Genomic DNA, 25,158 nt, shown 5'->3' with positions numbered 1-25,158 from the left:
GGATGTTTTCTTCACCGTGTCAGAATGACCAGGAGATACATATAACATCCGTAAACATAACTGCAATATTAATATTGGATATCGATAGTGGCCAGAATTTTCACATTGGTGCACCCCTAGAAAAAATAATGATCTCTTCTTCAGAAATAATTTAACACTTTGGAATATTATGACTGGGAAGATGCTGGTTGCCACATAACTTTACTGAGTTGGAGCCAGAAGTTTACATACGCTGAAAAAAAAAAGCTGTGCACTCTGTCTGAAGTTAAATGACAGTGACCCTCTCTTGTTTTAGCCCAGTTAGAATTACCAAAATATCTTTATTTGCTACATTTACTTTTAAAATATCAGATTATATCAACAATTAAGTACATTTACTTTCCGTATTGTTTGTGGGTACTATTATTGTGCAGCGGTAGGCCAATGCACTGGACAAGCAAATGTGCTATGATTTGAGAATTACAATAATAGGCCATCAAAAGAATTGAATTAAAAAATCCTATCAGCTGAAATCTATTCTAATATTAAAAAAAACAAAAAAACATCTTGGTCACTTACCAAAGGAAGGGTTTCCTCCAGGATTTAAAGTGACTCTGAAAGCTTCGTGCCAGATGTTTCGGCCAGGCGGCGCGTCACAGGGATCGATGTAGAGAAGAACGCCTCGAAAACCGAAGTCAGATAACAGAGACAGCTGGGTGCAAAAACACACAGAAGTATAATTAAAGAGATCATTAATTCTCCCAAGGTATAATTAAAAACATTTGTACTTCTTATTCATAAACATGTTGCAAGTTAAATTTCTTGTGGCAGGACAGGTATTGTAAAGAAAACGAAAGTCCAAACACCTACTGCAAATAGTGAAAGAAGGAAAATTACATTAAAGAAAACTATGCGCAAAAACTATGAGATGTAAGTTACATCTCATAGTAACTATTAGATGCAAAATCAATATTTGCAATATTGATTTTACAATATTGATTTGCAAAATCAATATTTTACAAATCATGTAAAATATTGATTTTGCATCTTTAGAAAAACATAAACTGAGGAACACATCGATTAATGTTGAGAACAGGTTGTGATGAGAGTCTGAAGCAAAATGACTTTGAGACACAAATAAGCAAACAAGAAGTCTTCCAAAAGCAAAAAAAAAAGACCAGGACTCATCTAATAAGCTAGAAACCCACCAATAACCTGAAGTTGGCACAATGACAAAGAATTTCATCATAGCAACAGTTAAAGAAATATTCCTTATACAGTGCTTTTGCTTGTTTATCGGATTTTACTTATATTTTTTTCTTATTTTATAAGTGGAGAGTGGGTATAAAACAGTCTACATGCTCCTGTTAAAATACCAGATTTAACTATAAAAAAGGAATTCAAACCTTTTTCCATCCTTATTTATTCATGTCATACAATTAAACCAAAACAAAACTACTGGAATAACGGGAAATGTAAAAAGTAAATTTTTTAAAAACTGCTTCTCTAGTTTTAGCTTTTTTGTGAAATATGCTCACCTGCATCATTTAGCAAAGTCCAGTTTGCAGAAAATGTTAAAAAATGTCAGCAGAAGAACAACACTATACATCTCCAAAGGTGCAGCATACCACCATGGTGGCGGCAGCATTATACTGTGGGGTATCTTTAGATTTAGAAAACTAGAATTTTTGTCAAGGTAGATTACATTATGAACTGAAAAATAACTATTTTTCAGCATCACAGTGAGTCAAAACCAGGAAATGAACAGCTTCAGTGGGAGAAAATTAAAGCTTTGGAATGGTGGAGACGATGTTCAGCGAATCTGGAGACACCTGCAGTGGCAAGAGACGAACTGAAAACACTGAACTGTTAGTGAAATGTATTATTAGTATAATGCTATTATCCAATCAAAATGTGGGATGTTGCTCGACACCAACCAAAGAAAACACAACAGGTGGCATTTCAACTGGCTTTCAATAATCTCCATACTGCTTTTAATCATTTGCATGTTTGAAATCATTAGCTACAACATAGCAAGACCCAAGACCCTAAAAATACTCAATGAGTATCAATAATCATTGACTGCATTATTTTGTTGATTTTTGTTCATCATTAGCATCCTGAACATCTGGATGTTTTGCACTGTTAGTTTGTTGATGCGCCACCTTGTGGAAATCTCCAGCAAGCAACAGACATCATGTAAACAGTTTAGAGGTGTTTGTCTATTTATCAGGCTTTAAAAGCAAGTAAAACAGCACAGCATTAAATTGTCACTTTACCACAAGAAGTACAGTCATCACTAAATTAGCTTATTACATTCTTATTGAATGAATATTCTGATTGAGTGATCGCAGATGTTCGATTATGACGGCATTCATTTATTCAACAGCAGTGATGGGAAAGGCAGAAAGATGTTGCAGTTGTCACAGAACAGAGCTGTATTTCACAGCTGTCAGTGGGAGGCGTCCTTGTTTCTGTTTTTTATTGTTTTATGGGTGTAAATAACAGTTTTATTGAACATGTGACACCAGCCACAGACATTCCACACACTACACAACTCTGTCCTTCTCTGCAATAACACTGAACACATAGAGAACAGCAATAAAAATCAGTTGCTAAGACAGTTTTAGCAGCTGCTAAGACTGCTAATCAGTCTTATCATGTAAATAATGTAAAATGTAACATGTAAATTTTACATTTTACAAAATGTAAAATCATTTGCATCTGCAACTCACTCTGCAAATCTTCATGAAAAGAATCTGTTCTTTATAAATACAGTGAAAGTATGTATAAGATTTTTTATTTTTTTTTGCACACTTTGGGCAACCTTGACACTCATTTGAACACGTCAACCTAACAGAGCGTTGTTGGTGTCCGTGTCCATCCTGCTGTGACCGCAATGTACCCAGGATAATGCACCGTGTCACAAAGCTCAAATCATCTCAAACTGCTTTCTTGAGCATGTCAACAAGTTCACTGTAGCTCCATGTCCTCCATCAATGGAGCATCTTTGGATGTTGTGGAACAGGACATTCTCATCATGCATCTGCTGCAGCTATGTGATGCCATCACTTACATTAATATGAGGAGAGAGGCCAGCTGTGGCTACATCAGTGTATGAATGTGTGTATGAATCCTTGTAAAGCGTCTTTGAGGGTCCTGATAAGCCCTATATAAATCTGACATCATTTCATTTTAAAGTAGATGGAAATCTCTGAGGGATATGACTGATATATTTTTGAATCTATGCCATAACTAAGGCAGTTCTGAGGTAAAAACAGATGCAAAATCAATACTAGAACAGTGTGTAAAAATAAAAAGGTGCCTGGTGAGTGTATGCAGGATTAATATTGTGTTTCCCTGAGATGGACTGGCAGACTGTCCAGAGTGTACCTCACTTTTCGCCCAATGAATACTACAAACAAACACTACCACAACCCGGCAAGGACCAGCGACGAACAATGAATGTCAGTTTTATGAAAGCATAAATATAAACTGTTTTATCCCCCACAGAGAAGAGCGAAGTGTAAAGATGAACGACATCTCTGTTGGCAGTAAAATGTATTATACATTCCTCTTGCTTCAATTTTAATTATGCTGCATTCAGACCAAACGTGTTTTGCACCTCAAAAAACGCATCCAATGCCTCAACCTGGATGCTTGTGCACTATGATGTCATAGTGCACCACCGTCTGACATTTTGTTTCAGACGTGCATTGGGAGAATCTCAGAACCTAAGTGGACTCTGACCAGGTTCCAATAAGCACCATCTCCGTCTCGCCTGACCTCAGTTTGACAATCTGCTGACCCACATCATGCCTACACCAACAAAACACATAACAAAAGGAACTCAATGGGGACAAATTGACACCACAGAAAACATAATTAAAACAACCTCATAATCATATTAGATAAAATCATTATACTCATATAAAAAATCAACAGCACTTTACATTAGAGCCAGATTTGAATCACTGCAATGTTGAAGAAAACCACAGCAGCTGGAAATGAAATGAATTTTCCCATTTTTGTCCCCTATGTAACCTAGTTTACTCAACTACCAGCTGGGAAAACATCCTTAAAAACACACACAAGGAGAGACGATAATATATATATATTTTTTAAATTCTTATCCTTACTGATATCTTTGGATAATGAGATTCTTCTGATCCTGTGGCTTTAGCTAAAGGACACATGTGCCTGATTAATCCAGCTGAGCTTTACTTTAGGTTCATAACCACTATCATACAACAGTGAGTGGACATTTATACAACACGATTATTGGACCTTTTTAATGTATACTGTATTCTTTTAACAAGGATGTGCAAAATGTTAAGATTCATCACATACAGCTCTGGAAAAAATTAAGAGATCACTTAAAATGATCATTTTCTCTGATTTTACTTTTTATAGTTATATGTTTGAATAAAATGAACATTATTATTTTATTCTATGAACTACTGACAACACGACTGAAATTCCAAGCAAAAATGTGGTATTTATTTGCAGAAAATGAAAAATGGTCAAATTAACAAAAAAGATGCATTTCTTTCAGACCTCAAATGATGCAAAGAAAACAATAATATTAAATTAGACGTTTTAACGTTTTAACTCAGGAGGAGTTCAGAAATGAATATTTGGTGGTATAACCAGGAGGTTTTCAATGGGGTTGTGTGCAGTGGTTTCTTATTTTTTTCCAGAGCTGTATATTATGTTTGGATTACATGTGTAGATCATGGACAGCTACTTCTAAAATATATAGAGTTTAAAGGATGACAACGAGAACATGTTAGAACACTCACTGTCTTTTAGCGACTCTTGATTTGGACTAAAAAGCTGACATGCTGTTGAGCAGTCCCGCATCGGCAAACATAATTTCATTCCAAATGACAGAAACAATAAAAAAAAATGTTCAGAGCTAAAAGCCATTTAATGGGCTGAAAACATTCGATTTACAGAACAAAATATGCTGATTTAGGACTGAGTGGATATACATTAACTCTGAGGGTAATAGAACCAAACAGGGTTTAACCATGAAGATAAACAGAAGCATCTTGCTTTTGTCAAGTGTGACTCTTGCTGGCTGTGTAACATTGGGCCTGCAGTCACCGTCACACATTCATTAGTGAGAGTTCAAGGCTCATCAATCACTTTTTTCCCCACTTGTATATAAAGGGCAATCATTTCTCTCAGCTGCTAACTCGCAGCACCATTAGGAGGAACACATGATCAACTCTGTCACAACCTAGGTGGAGATGAGCAAATGGGTCAACAGCTTCTTACTGGATCATTACAGGTTCCACAGGTTCCAGTATGGTGTGATGTGTTCAACTGGGTACATTCAGATAATGTGCAGTCACCTCCACTGTCCCACATCCGCTTTTCTCTTTTCTCAGTAGCTTTATATAAAAGACGAATAATTTTCTGCAGAAGCTGAACTGTGGCAGAAAGTTTTTTATTTTTATTTTAGATTTTATTGATGAGTCCCAGTGTTTTAAAAAGCTACATGAAAGGATTAAGATAATTCAGTTTACTGCAACCAATTCTTATTTCTGTGGTAAACAATGAAATTATTCATTAGTGGAAATTTCTGTCACCAAATATTCTCTTAGAGTTTGCATGCAGGTTTGTATAATCACATTACCTTTTGACTGAACGGAACGTGCAGCTAAATTTATGAGCAATTAACATGCAAGTAAACGTTTATGTTTTAATTAACTGGGTAGGAATTCGTATTTTCCCTGCCATATTCTAATTGATGGCAAAACTGCTTTAAGCAGAGTTTGGAACAAATCCAAGCAGAAATAGGCCTAATCAATCAAAGCACTGCTAATGTTAGTACGCTAACGGAATCCAGCAAAGGAGCAGGTTGAGGATTTTTATAGAAAATACTGTATAAAAAATGAGGTGCATGACAAATTAGCTCAAGTTGAGTAGAAGATTCCTTTTGTAACAGGCTGCAATTAGTATGCTACAGTTGGAGCCATAAGATAAATCATCAATCTTTTTATTGGACGGGAAACATGTCTGAGTTATAACCAAGTTATTTCTGAAGGTCAAAAGATGTTTCTCCTCAGTGTGGGCAAATCTGTTCCTTCTTGTTGCTGGATTCCCTGCATGGAGGTGTCAAGTATCTGAATGGTCTACCTTAAGTGATTAATGAGAGGCGTTTATCAGCAGAATCCTGCTGTACTTTGATTTGTTCTTACCTTATATAATAAGGGAGCTTGACCAAGCTTGACCACAGCAATCTGGTTAGTGAGGTTCAGGGAGTCTTTGGCTCTTCTCAAGTCTTCCACACTGGCATACTGGACATCCACCACCTCTCCCTGGAGAGAAACAAAGCAGCTTCTTACAGAAAATATATTTTCAAAAGGAATCTAGCAATATTTGAGATCAATATGATACAGAGATGACACTAGACGTTAGCAGACAATACACATCCACTGAAAGGCTCATTTTAGCCGTTTCCTTCAGCTAAAATGACATTTTTACTGATGTATGTTTTTTTAACTCAATGTTAATGACATGTTTGCGTACGCATATATATATGTAAATGGCCGGCAATGCTACAAACTAATTTACCTAAGAGGACAACTAAATGTATCAGTCTGTCTAGATGTTTAGGTTTTTAATCAAGAATTTCTATGATAATAAAATGAAAACCCAAAAACACAAAGATGCTGCACAATGTGCCACTGTACCATTTGCTGTCAAATGTCATAATATGGCTCACATCAAAATAAGAACGTACTATTAGCAGGTCTTCAGAAAGGAAGACCTTACTCCTTATCTTTCTGGTGGTGTTAAGAAAGGAAAAATAATTTCATTCTTGTTAGTAGACCTGCTCACAAGAATGAAATTCTAAGAATGAACAAAAACAAAAGTAAAAATAAAAATAAAAATAGTCAATAATTCGGTAAGAAAGAGTTTTTTTAAATATAAAAAAAAGCTTAATGTGGCCTGTCTGTGTGCAACACTGCAGATCATCTTATGTACTGATGAGTTTTCTGGTCCTGATGGGGAACTACGGTAGGCCACAAGAGTCAACAAAATGCTAAAACTACAACACAACATCAAATATTGAAATGGACATTTTGTTAATCTTGCTGGCATAAGTTCCCTTCTGGTATAACCTCCATTTGGTTTTGGAAGGCTCAGACTGGCCCATCCTGGACCAACACCATGACCTGTTCAAAGTCACTTACTTCCTCCCTATCCCCCCCTTTTTGATGTTTAATCTGAACTTCATCAACTCACCTATATGCCTTGGGCTTATGGCATATGATTGGCTGATTTGCTATTCCTCATAGCAAACAGATGTGTCTAATAAAGTGGCTGCTTTGTGTTTGTAGATCTGTTGAAGCTTCAAGAGAAATTATTTAGTTTGTATTCATCCAGTCTTTATTCTAAAAAGGTGTTGACAGCGAGCCGGTGTTGTCTGCTGGCATGAGTGAATCTGTTTGTGTGAATCTTTGAGAGTGTTTTCATCCTCCTCATCCCGGTGACCTAGAAGTTGTTGGGGAAAGTCAAAGCGTTACTTTTTGGGGTCTCTCGCTCTCATTCATCCCTCTCCTACTTGCCGCACCCTCACTTTAACACTCCCTCACCGCATCACCTGGCTCTGATTCATTTTTCATGTGGCCTGGGGGCGAGTGTAACACAACGCTGCAGCGGGAAGAAAGCGTGCAAGTGGTAAAGAGGGACTGTGCCAATGAGTCAAAGAGAAAGAGGGAGCGAGGAAGAGAGAGAGAAAGTGAGAGAGAGCACATCGCTTTGAATCAGGGGAGTTCAGGAGAAGAGAGCAGGAGAGATTTATCACTGCTGCCTGCATTTGCATCATAAAAGTCTTTCCATTTAACTTGCAGGCTGGGAAACAGTACAAGGCACAGTGAAATGTAATACTGAATAATCTCTCTGCTCACTGAGATGGTTCTGCTTGAACTGAATCCCTGTCTCCCTCCTCCTGGCTCGCATTCTTCCGTTTCATCTTAGCAAGGTAGTTAAATTAACGATGGAGGTGACAGCTCTGGCTAAAAGAATTAGCGTCATTATACACAAATATTTCATTTTCCCACTATGCGTGTCCTTCGAACTAGATTTAAAATTGAGGGCAAACAAAATAATATGTTGATGAATGGTGCCCAATTATTTAAACTGGTCTCATCCTATAATGTATTACTACTTCCTTTCTAAGCTATGGTCACATTCAAGCATAAAAAAATGAAAAAAATAAATAAAAATTACAGAGAAAAACTGCAGCTCACATCGAAATTCACATCAATGAATTTAGTTGAATTCTGTGAGTCAGACCAGCCTAACATAAAGCATCAGTTCATTTCTTTCCCTTTTTTCTGTCATGCCAAAGCACTGGTTTCTCCCTTGTGAGCTTTTGGATAGAGACAAGTAAGATATTTTGACCAATTATAAACACAGAGATGATAATATGACGAAGTCATGTGCTTTGTGATCTTGTCCATATTTCCCAATTTCAAATAGGATAGAAATGACCTTGACTGTCCCTTATGAGGAAAATCCATTGGATGTGGAGAAACTACACCAAAAGGTGTCTACACTGACCTTTTTGACCTTCGTCTCATATATTATCCAACAGATATGAATAAAATAACAGGGAAACCTGATTTTGAAATATGATATCTTGGTACCCAAGTTGAACTTCCACCACGGTACTTCACCTGTACTTGAATAGTACTTTGTCAAGTCCAGAGGACCCCAAAACACTTCACACTCAATCTCAATTCACCCACCTACACACATATTCACACACTGATGGTTCCAAGCTACTGGATAGTAGCCACAGCTGCCATAGGGTAGTCTGACAGAGGAGAGACTGCCAGGCCGTCGTTGGGCCCTCTGACCACCACCAGCAGGCGAGGTGGGTCAAGTGTATTGCCCAAGGACACAATGACTGAGACATACAAAGTGAGATTTCAAACTGGCAACCCATCAATTACAGGGTAACTCCCACCACCATAGGCACCATCATCTATCCCACTATTGTTAAAACCTTCTAGAATAATTCCAGCTGTACATTTAGCTTCTTAGTTGAATTAGTCGATATTTTTTATGAGTTGTGTTGCTCGTATGCTTAAGGACATTTAGGGATCCATTTCTATAGCATCTATTTAAACTCTGGATCTTCATCTGATGTTTTCTTTTTTAGAAAGTTTTAGATTCAATGGTCTGTGCCTATTTTGTATCAGACAAAAAAAAATAACTTTATACAATTGACATGATGTCAATAAATACCTGTCAATAATTCCAGGGGGAATGTCATCAAATGACCAACCAGCGGTTGTAAATTGCCCCAAAGTACACGCCCTTTTATGCAGAGGAACTGAGCCTCCATCAGCATTGCTGAGTTCATTATTGCAAACACACTGCGGTCACAAAGAATGAGGAAAATAAAAGGAAATCAAACGTTGTCAATGGTTAACATGCAATTCCGACAGCCGTTACCCAGAGCGCTTAGAGGGCGGAAACAATTTATTCAATTTCCAAAACCCAAATGAAGTCTGGAAAAATGGATCAAGGCCTGCAGCCGACTTCATGTCCAGTTGAATCAAAATGTGATTGCCAGCAACATGTTGGTCTGTATAAAGGTGACTGGTAGCTAACATCCCAGTCTATTATGTTGCAGTGTCTATTTTGACATTTTTTGTCATAATAGACACTGTATGACTGAAAGTCAAATCAAAGATCAATAAGTGAAGGCAGTTATGCTTGATTTTCTGAGTAAATTAAATAGGTAGCTCTATGGCAGCATGAAAACATATACTGTACTAGCTGCTGTATTAACATATAAGCACCTTTTTATGCTGCTGTTTTTTTCTAAGCAATTTCCTGAAGACAAAATTTTCAATAACTCATTTGAGTTAACTCAAATGAGTTATTTGAGTTAATAATAACTCAAATAACAAATGAGTTAACTCAAATAACTCATTTGAGTTATTACTGATCAAGTGAGTACAAAATGTGCTGAAGACATTTTTCACTCACATCCAACGAGACTTTGTGGCCCTCATCATTCTTCTTCTAGCTGTGATAACCTTACAGACCTGGTGGACGACTCATTGGAGAATTTTCTTGCCTTTTGTCTTTGCTGATAAGATAAAAATGACTCAAAATGTCTTTGGTAACATATTGAGTTTCCACATTGAGTTTCATTATAACACTGTTTTTTTGCTGGAGGTTTGCTCTGCTTCCTGAAGTGGGGTGGAGCCGGCGTCATGCCAACTGGTCCTGTAAAAAATGTGATCTAATAGACACTGGAGGTAAGACTTCGTTAGGTCATTTGATCAACTAAAACATTTAAAATTGCATAGAAAGGTTATTGCCAGCTCTTCAAAACATAGTTGGACTTAGTTCTTTGCACTTTTCTTACCATTTCAAGCAAAGAAAAAAGCACATTAGTGAAACGTTAGGAAAGCTGCATAAAAGCCCATGAATCACTAGGAATTTGATTTAAAGACAAAGACAGAAGTAAGTAACATAAATGTGTCATGGTACATCTGCATGTCTCTTATTGTGAGAATAAGAGACATACATATGAATGCGAGCATCCTTTTGAAGGTTTGCCTTTAACAGACATACTGACATCACAGACTGTAGGTGTGATTAGTAAAAGGTGAGATGGAACAGATCTCTTGTGTCCCAATGCAACACTGTTGACAGACTTGTCTAGTAACATGTCTGTTACTAGACTCTTGTCTCCACAAAAACTAGTTATTGTTGTGGAGAAGATGATCTTCAAACTATGTCTAGCAGTGATCCGTATTTCGACAGCATCAGGAGGATCAGATAGAGAAAACAGGTTTTCTGACTCCACAGTGAATCAGGTGGTGGCTGAAAGGGCTATCCCATTTTCTTCCTCTGATCCAGGCGGCAGGAGGCCAAGTAGAGCTTCGCGTAAAGGGCAGCACTTCATACATTATATCTCGACAGTTAATAGAGTTCTCAAACTCCCAAATACATCTAATTTTCAGGCTGTTCCACTGAAGATGTCACCAACTGCCCCAGGGTACCTCACCCAGAGTTTGGGGGGCAGTTCTGTTTTTTACTTCTGTTAAGGTTAATGAGGAGTAAAACAGTCTGACGTCTGCCTGTCCTCACCTGTTTGACTGGCTCACTTAACCTGGCAGGACTACTGCCTTTGTGATTGGATATGTCCTGCCTTCCAAGCCTGTTATTGTGGTGCCATCTCAATCTGTGCATTATTTTATAATGTAAAATATGTTTTCCTATCTTCTCTTTCCACAATGCTTGATGATATGGTTTCTCAACACACTTTTAAACATTCCTAAATGCAGACATGCTTATTTTCCTTTCTAACATTCATACATGTGTTCCCATGACAAAGGCTGTAGCAATACACCGATCTCACAATACGATATTCTGCTCACAATAAAATGTATATCACAATATACAAAAACTACACAAATGTATATGATTTGATATATTAAGATGTTTTGAAAGATTGTATAGGTACAGAATGATTTTGGTGACATTTTGTGATTGTTCAATAGACTTGGATTGAATTAATTTAACTGATGGTGAAATATTGGTGTAATAAATGTTTTTGGTATGCATTTGTTATACATTCGCTTTGTTTGAATGTGAATTGTACGGCTTTGTGTATTTGGTTATGCAAAAAAGGAACATTTTTTGTCTTATTCACTTACATTAGGTAATTTATCTATTTCATTATTTAATTAATAGTAACTGGTTGGTTCATTACATGTCATTTTTATATTTGTACATGTGCAAGTTCGTAAAACAATATGTCATTTGTGATAGCTGTCATTTAATTCATGTGAATTTGACATAAAATTCAAAGTAGGATTTAATGTATTGATACCCGTGGATAAAAAATATTGATAAGTATCGTAGAATCTATAAAATGACACAGTCCTACCCATGACACATGGGGACACATGGATTATTGGATTGTTGTTACAAAACATCCTGTATTGTTTTATAAACAAAACATTACAGGATTAAAAACAACATAGGGGCGTAATTATAAATTACAGTGTATATGACGCTATTTTAAAAAAAATAACTCCTTTGAGCAACTGGATGGCTCATCAGTCTACTGTACATGGATACGTATTGGTGCAGGATAAAGAGAGGCTGCTGATGATCTCCAGGGGGCGAGAGGCAGGGTGCACACCAGCAATCCATCACAGGGCAACACGGACAAACAACTGTTTTATTCAATTAAATGTAATCAGTAACATGAATTTTACTGAAACTGGAGAGAAAGTGCAAACTACATGTTAGACAGAGCTAACATGTAGTTATGTTAATGACCCCTTTTTAACAGGAGATACGTAGATATGGGCGTTTTACAACACATTCAAAAATTGCCTATAGAGGGAAAAGGACACACGATTTTCTAAATTTTTCAAAGTGCAGGATGAGTCTCTATTTTGTAGAACCGCCCTTTCTACCAAGAGTGACAGGTTCACCAATTATTTGCAAAGTAGGTCAGTTTTCAAGTCCTTTCACAGCTTCTCAATTGAATTTAGGTTAAAACCCAACTTTGACTGCGACATACAGTCAGATAAATATACTTTGAATTAAACCATTCCACTTAGGGAGCACCAATGAACGGGGTGGCAAATAAATGGTCACAATCATTACATATGCAGCTGATTGTGAAGTATGTTGCCAAAACACAGAGAATGGAGAGAAGAAAAAGGGGTGAAGAGTGCAAACACACAAACGACAAGGGAAGCAATCTTCTAAGCTTTGTTGAATTAGTTAGAAGCTTTTCCCTACTGCCTTCCTTGAAAGGCATTTCATTTCAGAAGTGAGCATTTAAAAAGCATCCCTGAACTTCCTGACTCTGTGATGTTGAGACACTTAATGAAGCCCTTGTCTTTACCTCATCCTCAACTCTGTTATTTGCATACACATGGATTTGTTCAGAACTGCACTGGTCCCTATGAAATACAGACTATAGAAAATCTTTGCATATCACATCTAAATATATATTGTTAAACTTGGTTAAAATCTACCTGCTGCAGTGCTTCATTTAATTATAACAAACATATATGTGAACATTACAAATTTGGACAGATACATATGTGCAAATGTGCCTCATCCCCAGAGGACTAGCCCTCCAAACATGGCCAACATATCAGGAATCAATAGTTCCGTATTCTTCACAAGGACTCCACTCTATCAATCACCAATGCCATATTTAATTGTGGAAGCAATGCATAGACCCTGCAAACTGCCACTTTATGCAAGGAAAGGAATGGAATGAAGCTAGAAAATAATCTGGTGATGGATGACTGTGACCCTCCTTTTGGTTTGACTTCCACAAGAGGACAGCTGGATGGATCAAGCAAAGCAGAGAAAGGAGAACGGAAAGCGGGGGGAGCAGAGAGTGAGAGGAAAAACTTGGTATTCAGAGAATGGCTCCAACTTTTCATCTGCCCTCAGGCCGAGCGGGGGGGCTCAAGGGAATAACAAGCTTCTCCTTCAACCCCTTTCTCTGTTCCCGGGATACAGAGAAGTAAAATCCTCTAAAAATAGTGTGACGGCATTTCTTTGTATGTGTGTGACTGGCGCCCAACGCAGGCAGACTACATGCATAATGACTTCCATTAACCTTCACACTCTGGAAGGATGGTGGAAAAGATTAACCACGCATCTATTATGACTCAAATGCCATCTTTTAAAAGACTTTTTTTTAATGGTTTCCATATTTTGGAGTTATCTGGAGCCACTGCACTTGTAAGCTCAGTTCCTATCTTTGTTAGTACAGTGTGTGTAAACTGCTCAGTGGTTCGGACCCGATGCACCTACTTGTTTGTTTTTTTTTTAATTAAACTTTACTTTGCTGTAGGTGTTGTTTATGTCTCATTTGAGTCCATTTAGTACATAAGATTACTTAAATTTAGAGTTTGGTGCATTATCCTGGGCGTAAATATTCTGATTTTTGAAACGTTTTCTACATATGATGAGATATCAGTGCTGTACAATTCAGGTGAAAGAAATCAAAGTAGTTGCAAGGAAAGACAAAGATGCAGCAACATACAACATATACAATATAGGTCACTCTTGTATCAGCTGTAGGTGTCCACATGATCCGTACCTTTTTTTAGAAAACTTTTTCATGAGGAGATTTTGGTATAATTTGACTGTCATCAACCCAATTGTGAAAAAAATAAAAATAAATAAATTAAATACATGTTCTTTTGTATGAAAATGTCCTGTAAGTACATCTGTGTGCACCTAAACTCCAATTTATCTACTTAGTTTACTTCTGTTTTTTTCCCATCTGATGTTTTTTCCATGAGCTGAATGTGAGGTGAAGCTGAGTAAAAATGAATGAACTGACTTTCAAACTATTTAATCCGGTCAAAATGTTTACCAAACAGGATAGAAATGAAGCGAATGCCACTTCACCTCCCTCTGCTCTGGATGTCACAGACAGAGAACCAGAGCCTGGGAACCGGCAGGAAGAGAGTTCACTTCAAATACGTCGGCTTTGTTTTCAAGTGATCAAGCCATGTTAGAATATAAGTACGTATGTGTCTGTGTTTCAGGTCTTGTACGGATTAGATGTGCTGTTTTTATGCACCATGCTGTGGGAGGAAACCGGAGTACCTGGAGAAAACCCACCATGCACAGGGAGAACATGCAAACTCCATGCAGAAAGACCGGGGCTGGGAATCGAACCTAGAACCTTCTTGCTGCAAGGCAACAGCTCTACCAAAAGCGCCAGTGTGCAGCCATTAACACAATTCATTTCCTTAATTATTTCAGACCAAATATGTTAGAGTAGAAAGAAGCCTCATACGTTTTTATGATATCAAACAGGTTAAAGAGGCCAGAACCCACTCATATGCAGTAGGTCAAACCCAAAGAGGCAGCTGGTACCTGAACGCTGCCTACTGCAGAGTAGGCTGCGTAGTAGAACTGCTGCTTCAGCAGGTCAGTGGGCCCCCGCTGGTCACACGGGGTCCCGTGGGGAAGAAAGCACTGGTGGCTGGATCTGTCGGTGATGGTGTTTGGAGTGGAGCCAGGCAAGCTGAGCAGAACCGTGTGATTGTACAGGTGGACATCAGTCAGGCCAAGTCCGACCCACTGCCTGTACAGGTACCTGGCCCTGGACTCCTCACTGTCGCCTGCCAGGCTGGAGAAAGACCTGGAACACAATATAACGATCAGGAAAGTTAAGCTGTTTGGGATTATGAAGCCTGTTTTTGTTTGTTTTTTTTAGCTTGATTAATTATTGAGCTCAGATGCAAATTCAAGCAATATTTAGTAAAATGACTAGATAGCATTGGAAAATGTATTTTGTTCATTAACCACAAACAGTAAGTGAAATAAGTATCAATCACATCAACTTCTAATGTTTCTATTAAGATAAATTTACCACCATATTTCAGAGTCCAAGTAACACACACAAAGAAATTCAAAATAATCTCCAACTTATGTGTTATGAAGTGGAAATAACAAGGAAAACATGAATAACATCACATGCAAAACGGATTGAAAGCCAAGGGAACAAGCTAAGATTTGTCAATATTTAGAAAGATTCCTGCTGCTGCTATGTGTAAATCATGACCAGTTGGTTAAATATTAACCAAATGCCTGGAAAATGTTTTCTCTTTGTAATCAAAGTAACTGCAGAGTGGTGTGATTTTTAAAGTAAAACATATCTTTTCAGTAAAGTTGTGGTAAATAATGTGAAAAGTGACGGCTGAAGCTGCTTTCTGAACATCTGATTGTTCCAGTGAGCTGCATGGAGCCACGATCAGAGAACGACGTCTCAGCAACAGAAAGAAAACATTTTCTCACAGAGAAATCAACTGAAGAACATAAAGACAATTAGCACTCAGAGTTTTGTAGACCTGAATGTACAATGTACAGTTTTATCAATATTTTCATACATTACTAATTTTAAAAGGAAAATAGTTAAAAAGATATAATTCATCTTTTTTGTCACTAAAACATTACCTGTTAATGTTCCCTTTTGCTTTGCTGCTTAATAAAAGTAGGAACAAAAACTAAAACCTGCCTGTAAGACTGATGGGCAGAATCCAATTCAGAATTTGTGTAGATAAGTGCAGAACATAAACTAATTGATCTTCAGTATTGCAGATAACCGTTCTATTCATCCTCAGTCTGTTTTGCCAGGGGTCTAAACTGAATGAACTTCTAGTCTTTCTTTGCTTCTCAAACACACCAAAAATCCTCACAGGATTCTGGAGTCCCCATCATTCTCATTTTCCTAATTGCACAAAAGAAATGTCAATAAAGATTGATCCAGGTCTTATTTGATTCTCCTGGTTTGTTTGATTCTTAATGTTTACCCTTCTTATTGTTTTGACTCGCAGAGAGCTGGACTCAAAAGATCACCAATAAAGACGTGTACAGACTTTCATGGCTGGCATTTCAGCCTCAAAAACCCAGCACTCCACCAGCGGTGATGTCTGAAGTAAAATAAACCTCAGGAAAACTGCAAGTCAAGAGAACTATAAGAATGAAAACAAAAGGAACAAGTACAGCCTTATTTTTCAAGAGATTGCTTATTTTACCTTACTGAAAGAATATCAATGCCAATATCAGTTATGCTTAAGTTGAATTGACCCTCCACACTACTCCTTTTATGCAAATGGAAAATTAAAACGAACCAATCCGATTCCCTGCACAATACTATAAAATCTTTTGATGACAATCTCAGGTGTTCGGTATATGACTGTTTTCTTCTTCTCTGTTTTAATCTGTTCTTCCTATTCTATTAGCATTAGCACTTTTGGAAATGTTTATGTCTACTGCGAGTTTTAATTGCCGTCAGACTCTATCCTACTGGCTAAGTAGCAATAGCATAGAAAATACAACTTCGGAGCTCATAGAAGAGTTGAAATCAACTGCAATGTTTATATTTGTTTATTTAAGGATCCCCATTAGTCTCTACTATAGTAGAAACTATTCTTCCTGTGGCCCACACCACAAACATTACAATAAAACCATTTTAAAATACCTTATCAACAAAATTACAACACAAAAATTCACATCAACCACCTCAACAATATCAGCCTTTTACAAACATTACAAGGACATTAAGAAAGACCCTAAAACACAAAAACACAAATCAAAACAAAACTTTAAGAACGTCAAAGATAAATTAAAAACAACCCGTAGCAATATTGATTTTGAGTATAAATTCACCCATTCTATCACTTCAGTATTATTTCATTGTCTATTATTTATTTTTGTAAAGATACTTTGTAAATTTTGTATGATCAGCAATTATTGTAATTACAGAAGGAAACATGTTTCAGTAATAAATTGCTCTATTCACTCCTGACTGACCGTCAGGAAAAAAAGTTTGAAGGAACATTAGACATTGCATGAGTTCCTGCAGTAGTTTACTAAGTAAATATCAGGGAGTAGATAAAGCAATTAGCTGAAACCACTGCAAGCACTATGCATGACCAAAGTGAGTGAATCTTCCTCAGTGCAGACAGAACATTTGCATAGTGTTAAATAAACTGTACACAGCAAATTTAAAAGTGTTAAATGTTTTGGTGTTAGTAGACTTTGTGCAAAAGCAGAGTTAATTTTACACTTATAGAGTCACATTCTGTTTATGTAACTCTGCAGTGGATACTATTGGTAGTTAAAATCCAGTGTTAAAACAAAGTGTTTCCTAATCTAGAGCTGTTAAAATAGAATAAATAACTCTTGACTTCTTAACTCTGAACTCCACCAGCGGCTCTAACACTGAAGGAGTTGATTCACTGACTCCGCCCCAGAATCACAGATTCCCACCGAAGCGAAGCGACAGCAGCCAAGTCATTTCAGGACTATTTACTTTCCACCTGTCTGAGGTGTTTACTGCGCTTGATAAGTCATTTTTTTCTGAGATGGTTTATAACTATTATTTTGAGTTGAGCTCAACCTGTATGATAGACGTCACGTTGGCCACACGGCTCGGTGTTAGCATTTTTAGCTTAGCATGCCGAATGTTAGCGGAGTATAAGTGTTGAAAAAAATCAAGCCAGTGAACATTTAATCAAATTCTTGGCTAACTTGAACAGATCTTTTTTATGTTGAGAGCATTATTCCCACTGTTGTGTCTTCTTATACGTTTTGCAGCATGTTTTAATCCTTTTATTGTCTTTTTGTATATATTAGAACCAGTTTGGTTGCGGATGAACCGCCAGTCGTCAGCCTAACCTCTCCCTCCCGATCCCTCCATGGATTCTTCAAAGATTCAAGCTCCAAAAATGATTATGTAAGTGTTGATATCTCTGAAACTCTACATTTCTGTAATTCTGTAATAGAGGCTTGTTGTTAGAGTTGTAGTAAAAATGTATTCCTTCGTTCCATTCCTCATTGTTATGTTTTTTGTTTGTTATGATCCAGAGACCGACACTGGCTGTCCTACTCAGAGACTGAAGACTATCCGATGCAGTAGAGGAGCATGTTGGTGTCTCCAGCCAAACGTCACGAACAGAACAACAAACCGAAGACAATCTGTTAGTGAGTGGACATCTCTTTGGTGGAGTCAGAGAGGAAATGTCTCTTATCAACAGAAACATAAACTGGATAAGAAATGATGGATCTGAATATCAGGTTGGTCTGTTATGTAATGTACATATCTGCCAATCTACCTGTTAAAAGAATATGTACTCTATAATATTATCTGAACTGCTTGCTTTACTTTCTCCACCTTGTACTTTGAACAATTTCATGCATATTGTATTGAAGTATTAAGCATACTGCAGTTTGTATTGCACAGCTGATATGTCAGACCTTTTAATAAGCAATATGTGAATAAAAGTGACATGTGAAACATGCACATTATTCCATGTTGTAATATGTTTTGTAATTATGGTGCACATTTTGAAATAAATGCATTTGAGAAAATCATTGCCTGTATTAAATGTTTATTTTCCAAAGATATTTTAAAAGTTCAAAACAATAAAGTACCTATTTAATATTAATTACAAATAACTCTTAAGAAGTTAAAGAAGTATTCTGTGAGAGTTAATATTAAGATCTGACACTGAATTAGTGTTAGTGTTAAATTATTAACTCCAGCAGATTTGATATTTGACACTTTATAAGAGTTAAGGTACCAACTCCAAAACGAGTTAAATTAACACTTTCTGGTGTGGACCCATATAGACACTTTAAAAGTGTTGAAATCAAATCTGACAGTGTTAATCTGGCCTCCTGGATTTGCTGTGTAGTTATGGTATTTGGTCACTAATGTGAAATTTAACTGGCAACTGAAGCTTAAGGCAGGGTATCTTTATTCATCATTGAAATGCAAAAGCAAGACTCAACAGTGTGCTGTGAGAATAAACTTTATCTAAAGTATAAACTCTTTGCTCAACACATCAGATGCAGACATCGTAGTTATGTTTGTGTTACCGGCGCCAGACCCAGGGGAAAGCTGGGCGCTACTGGCACACAGCTGTGTGCTGTATTGATTAACTGAGAATCTATGAACAGGCTATAGCTCACTTTCCTTCCAACTTGTGTCTGTGTTCTGTCCAGCGCCCTCTGCTGGTGTGGTTGTTCACGGCAACCAACAGAGGAGGTGTGTTTTCCATAAAATACTTATTACAGCAAACTACATCCTCACTGTCCTTGTCAAATACATTCTTTAGAAAACCTACATCAAACTCCATCAATTGCTGGTAATGTTGTCAAAACACCTGAGCAACATTTAGAATGACTTCTAAACACTTCAGTGAATCTATGTACCAACGTCTGATACCACCACCTATTCCACTTCCTTTTTAACACCAATTTCTGGTGAGAATATCAAAGTACATCTAAACAAACCTTCCTTTAGGGTGCTTAACTGTTATTGTCAGTGAGTGTACTTGGATGGGAAATTAGAGCTTTCCAGCCTTGACATCTATTCAGACAAGAACTACAAGATGTTATGTTCCCCACAAGCCTCAATGAGAGGCCATTATCCCTCCGTCTAGTAAAAATGACTCACCCTAGGTGTGAATGAACAGGTGAGGAGCGCTTTTCAATCTCAAAGCAGATGTTTAAATGATGTGGATGATCAGTTTAAATGAGAAGTGTGTGTTTAATGTGTGGGTAAGAGAGAGACATGTACGATATCTCTATCAGACTCAGGAGCAGACGGCCCAAACTGTTGTTTGGGCCGTTGTGTTAGAAGGCTGCGACTCAAAGCTCTCCAGCAGCCACAGTGAGCCGGGCCGTGTGCAAATGTTTCCATTCATGTGTGTAACAGTGTTTCCCAAGACGTGTGTGAGACCTTCTACCATAAGCCAAGTGTTTGGAAGGACTCCCTGTGGTTTGGGACACATGCCCAACACTGCTGACACTTCAAGTCTCAAAGGACTCTGCATGTGCATCAGTGTGTTTGTGTCCATCAGACTGGCTCCTTCTGTAGGTAATCATCTTTGACTCTCTTTGATTAAAATGTATTCTGATGTTTTCTGTGGCTCTCACACTCTACCATTCCCTATTGTGTCCATACAACAAATATGTTAACATTTTTAAATAAATGCATTTTTGATCAATAACATACAAAAATAATACAGTTAGAAGACAAAACTTAAAAACATATGCTGTAAACAAAAAAAGAAAAATCCATAAGGCAGGGTCTTTTTTCACTGACACTGTTTGATCAGTCTGCAGGACATCTCAGAGGTAAATTAAGCCATTTACCTTGGAGTGCATTTGCAAACTGTAATCTGGGTTTTTATGTTGCTTTTGGAATAATGGCTTCTTCCCCGGTTAGTGGTCTTTCAGCCCATGTCGGTACTCATTACACTGTGGATAATTATGCTATCTTACCAATTTTCTGACAATATCTTCCCTTGGCGTTTTACTTTGGTTCTGTGTATCTCATGCACACAATTTCTCAGAACATGCTTGTTTCCAGGACATAGCAATAACATGCTGGCTGTAGATGTCAATTCTGTTTCTATTTGCATATAGTTTACACAGATGACAGTGGTACGTACCTTAAGGCATCTGGAAATTACCCAATGAGAAACCAGCCTTCTGGGAGTACTCTATTCTATTCTTCATGTCTGACATTTCTTATGTTTCCAATGAAGGAATGAGTATGGTTCGGGTGTTGCTTCCATATGCATTTAGAAATGTCTAACCATGTCACTGAAACAAACAAATTAGAAGCTCACAAAAACCCATCCATCCATCCATCCATCCATCCATCCATCCATCCATCCATCCATCCATCCATCCATCCATCCATCCATCCATCCATCCATCCATCCATCCANCATCCATCCATCCATCCATCCATCCATCCATCCATCCATCCATCCATCCATCCATCCATCCATCCATCCATCCATCCATCCATCCATCCATCCATTTTTATAAAGGAATGAATAACATAAAAAATGTGATTTTGTAAACTCCAATTTCTTTTCTCCTACGACAAGCTACATAACCCAAATTATTGCTGTTCGTTTTTGACTGTGTAACTTTACAGACAGCATCCCATACAGTGACTGTAATACTGGTTTTTATCTCTCAAAACCTCTGCAGGATTAACTGGTTAGAGCTTTCATGTTAATGCATTCCACCTCCACATAATTGATAAGTAATGGAAGCTATGCATGAAAATGGCTTATGTAATAAATTCATTTCATCATGTTAAAATATACACATGCACATGCATAAAGTATTATGTCAGGTCAATTTGTATTAACCAGTAAAATGATAGAAACTGGATTTCTGTGGATATTCAGGTTTCTATGCCCAGGTTGTTCCACATGTAGCTAAAATTTCAAGACAAGTGCAAGATTTAGGATCCAGGAAATAACACTGAACCTGTCGCACAAGAACTAAAATATAACAGTCTTGCGGTCCCAAGGCTTTCCCAGGCCATAGAAAATATATAATCCACATGCTAATCTGAAAAAAAGGCATTCAATAGGCAGCCTGATGGCATTTTAATCAGATCCCAGAACTGCCAAGACCAATTAAGTCAGTTGTTTTCTTCTGAACAATTTACCTTAACATCCAATCTTGTGTGCTTGAGGCACAGACTCAACTCTTGCCAAGAGGGAATATTGGGATGTTTATCATAACTACCAAAGTGTAAAGTTATGGAGTTAATTTTACAGAGAGAACAGCATCTGCCGTCACCAAGAGCAGGAAGGTACTGTTGTATCAATATTATTGTGTATACAATTTGTCAGACTGACAAGGCAGCTATCAAATGTTTGGACTCCTCAAACAACTCTAATACATGTGAGACACGTTGTAGTTGTGAGCACAGCTACTTGATCAGTTGGGTTTTGTCAAACTTTTAGATTTTCAATTGGATACAGTTGGGTTGCTTTCTTTCTCTGAAACCAACTTATAGTTTCATTGGCCATGTATTTGGAGTAATGCCTGTAAATCCACACTTGTTTCATCTTCAGATTGTTATAAATGTCCCAACAAATGACCTTCTTTCAGATCTTCTAGGTCTGCCTCGTAGATTTGAACCATATGATGTAAGATGGCTCACACCAATATGTGAATGCATCAACTGACATTCTTTCCTCCTATGTGGTGTATGAAAGTACGTCCATGACTACCCCTGCTGGCCATCACTGGATTTGAGCTGAAAATCCAGCCAATCAGATCAGTCAGAAGAGTTACCGCCCACAACTGACAGAGATGCCCAATAAACAGAGAGCAATTTTCTGGCAAAAGCATACAGAAAGGGGGAAGGATGACGTTGCACTTTCTCAATCAATATATGCGCTCATTACCCTGTGTAAGGATATTAAGAAAGCATTTTTCTGGACAAGACAACAAATTCCTAATTTTATCTAAACCAAATAGGGTCGCCACTTTAGATTGTGCTGGACCTTTCAGTTCAGAAAAGTTAGACACAACCATCGATGCTTGTCTTTGGTTTGGGGCGGTTTGGTCTTCTTGACATTTTCTTGCAGCTAATTGAACATGGCTGCTGTGTACATTTATGCATTTATTCGGTTGAGGAAACGATACCAAAAGGCAATTGAAAAACTTCAAAATAAGGTTGTTAAGATAATGTGTGTTATTTCCATGCTGTGTAACCTTTCTTGTGCCTGAAGAGATGCTCTGATTGTTTTGAAGTGGTAATATGGATGCATTTGAAGCCTGCTTAGCGTCTTCACCCAACGCATGGGATGACTTGCCTCTGATGTCGCCCTCACAAGGGAAACTTATTGAAAAATGGTTTGTTTAAACGTCAGCAGGCAGCAGAAACCATGAAAGCTTTTGTAATGTTTTTTCAGCCAAGCTTTAGTTAATACTTTGCTCACAGTATGAATTGATGAAAAGTCTGTTCGCAATAATTAAACAGTTGAAACCAGGATCCTTTAATCTTAAACCTCAATGTCTTTAAAATCCAGCATCTTTTGTAATGACACAGATGTAAAAATGACAATATTAGTCCACTGTAACATCCAACAGTCTCCTTGTCACCACCAGACATATGAGCTCTTGAAAAATGTCTCCTCATGCTCCTATTTTGCTTTGTGTAGCAATATTTTTATTGCATGTTTTAGACTCATTATAATGATAATAGGCAAGAGCTAGGAGCATGGGCGCAGGCAGATAAATCACATTTACCCGATGAATATTGTAGAAATAATTGACTTGGTGAGTGTGCTAATGTGCATTCCCGGGCCAAGCAGACTTAGCATACGAGATGCTGTTCCCTCTGCTGGCAGCTGCGGAGGATAATATATTCCTGTAGGACACAATCATTTTAATAGCTCATCCATTTGTTCAAGAGACAATTGATTTTCTCTGTTTCAATGCACGTTAGTCACATTTGATTTCTCTCGTCCCATTTACATTTGTCATATTTTCAGTGTGTGTAGCTTGTGCTCAGGCTTCATGAAAGGAAATTCTTATTCAGGTGCCAGTGTTGGTGTTTAGATGTAATCCAAGTGAAGACTGAGGCTGCCAATAAAGAAGATTTAAGACATCGTTGGCATATCGCTGCACAACAAGTCAGAAGGGAGAAATTCAGAAAGAACATCAGAGTTCATCAACTAACATCCCAACTGAAAACTTGGTGCAGCGGTTCTTATATCCTTCTATGATATTGTGTATATTGTATTCCAATTGTGTTTAAAGCATTAAATAACACATATGATAATGCAGAACACACAATGTGATCTCCAGTTTATGTAGGAGTTGCATGAGCGTTTTAACCGAGGAACACTAGATGTTTGCATGCTGCATAAAAGGAGATAACCTTTCTCCCTCCTTACTGCCATTATATTATACAAACCTCTCCAGCTTTGGGTCAGTCAGGATCACCAACATTATTTTCAAATTTTCTAATTTGAAAATATGGAAACATTCTTGGAAGATATTAATAGAGAAGCTAATCATTTGGTGCAAATGGGTTTTCTAAGCAGACAATAATCCAAATAATAGCAGAAAAGTAGCCACAAAGTTGCAAAAGGACAACAAAATTAATCACAAAAAACTGAACTCAGACCTGTACAAAATGTGTAGGCAGACCTGAGCAGGTGTGCAAACAAAGCAGTCTGTAAACCTGACTACATTAGATCAGTTCTGTCAGGGTGGAATGGGTCAAGATTCCAGCAAGCTACTGTGCAAAGATGGAGGAAGGACACCCGACCCATTTCACCCACATCATAAAGTTTAAAATGTAAACCTACCAAGCATAAAGGGAAGGTATATATCTATGTGTCATAGTGGAGAAGGCTCCATCATGAACTGGGAGCTTTGTCCTTCAATGGAGCTTCTGGTTGTCACCCAATGATATGGAGATGATGTAGCAAGCGTCCGTGTCTGTGTGGCGATCATAGAGTTTTTCAACAGGACTCCCCACGTTTGGTCAGGTTCCCTCGGCATCACATGTTGAGGCATCGGGTGCCCCCTTCTCATCATTAATTGAATTGACGTTCAGTGTTCTCTCATTGTACCACAATAATCGGAAACACAGAGGATGAGTTTATTCCATTTTTTTAAAGGCATAAAACGTACCATTTCTACTTCTACTTCTTCAAGTAGAAAAATGTCCTTCGTTTTGAAGTATTCTACATCCTTCCTTGAACATAACTCCATTGGTATTTGGGGATAGATGACGTCCAGCGCACATTATGTTGTTCTGACAACATTTTAGTGTCAGAAATGCTGACCTGT

General features: G+C 37.7%; 1 protein-coding gene across 2 annotated transcripts in view; it reads right to left on the bottom strand.

Moving 5' to 3' along the window:
- The window catches only part of naaladl2 (N-acetylated alpha-linked acidic dipeptidase like 2), a 415,941-nt gene that overhangs the window by 183,725 nt on the left and 207,058 nt on the right, over window positions 1–25,158 (bottom strand). For both annotated transcript variants that reach the window (XM_017304561.1, XM_008407820.2), the window contains 3 exons: window positions 14,896–15,163; window positions 6,189–6,308; window positions 559–691 (listed from right to left, as the gene is read on the bottom strand). In XM_017304561.1, the coding sequence (XP_017160050.1) occupies window positions 559–691; window positions 6,189–6,308; window positions 14,896–15,163 (521 nt within the window). The remainder of the gene's footprint in view (window positions 1–558; window positions 692–6,188; window positions 6,309–14,895; window positions 15,164–25,158) is intronic.

The sequence above is a fragment of the Poecilia reticulata genome, linkage group LG4, assembly GCF_000633615.1.
Source record: "Poecilia reticulata strain Guanapo linkage group LG4, Guppy_female_1.0+MT, whole genome shotgun sequence".
Lineage (NCBI taxonomy): Eukaryota > Metazoa > Chordata > Actinopteri > Cyprinodontiformes > Poeciliidae > Poecilia > Poecilia reticulata.
Note: the sequence above shows the minus strand (reverse complement) of the source record. Positions and strands in the feature narration are given on the sequence as shown.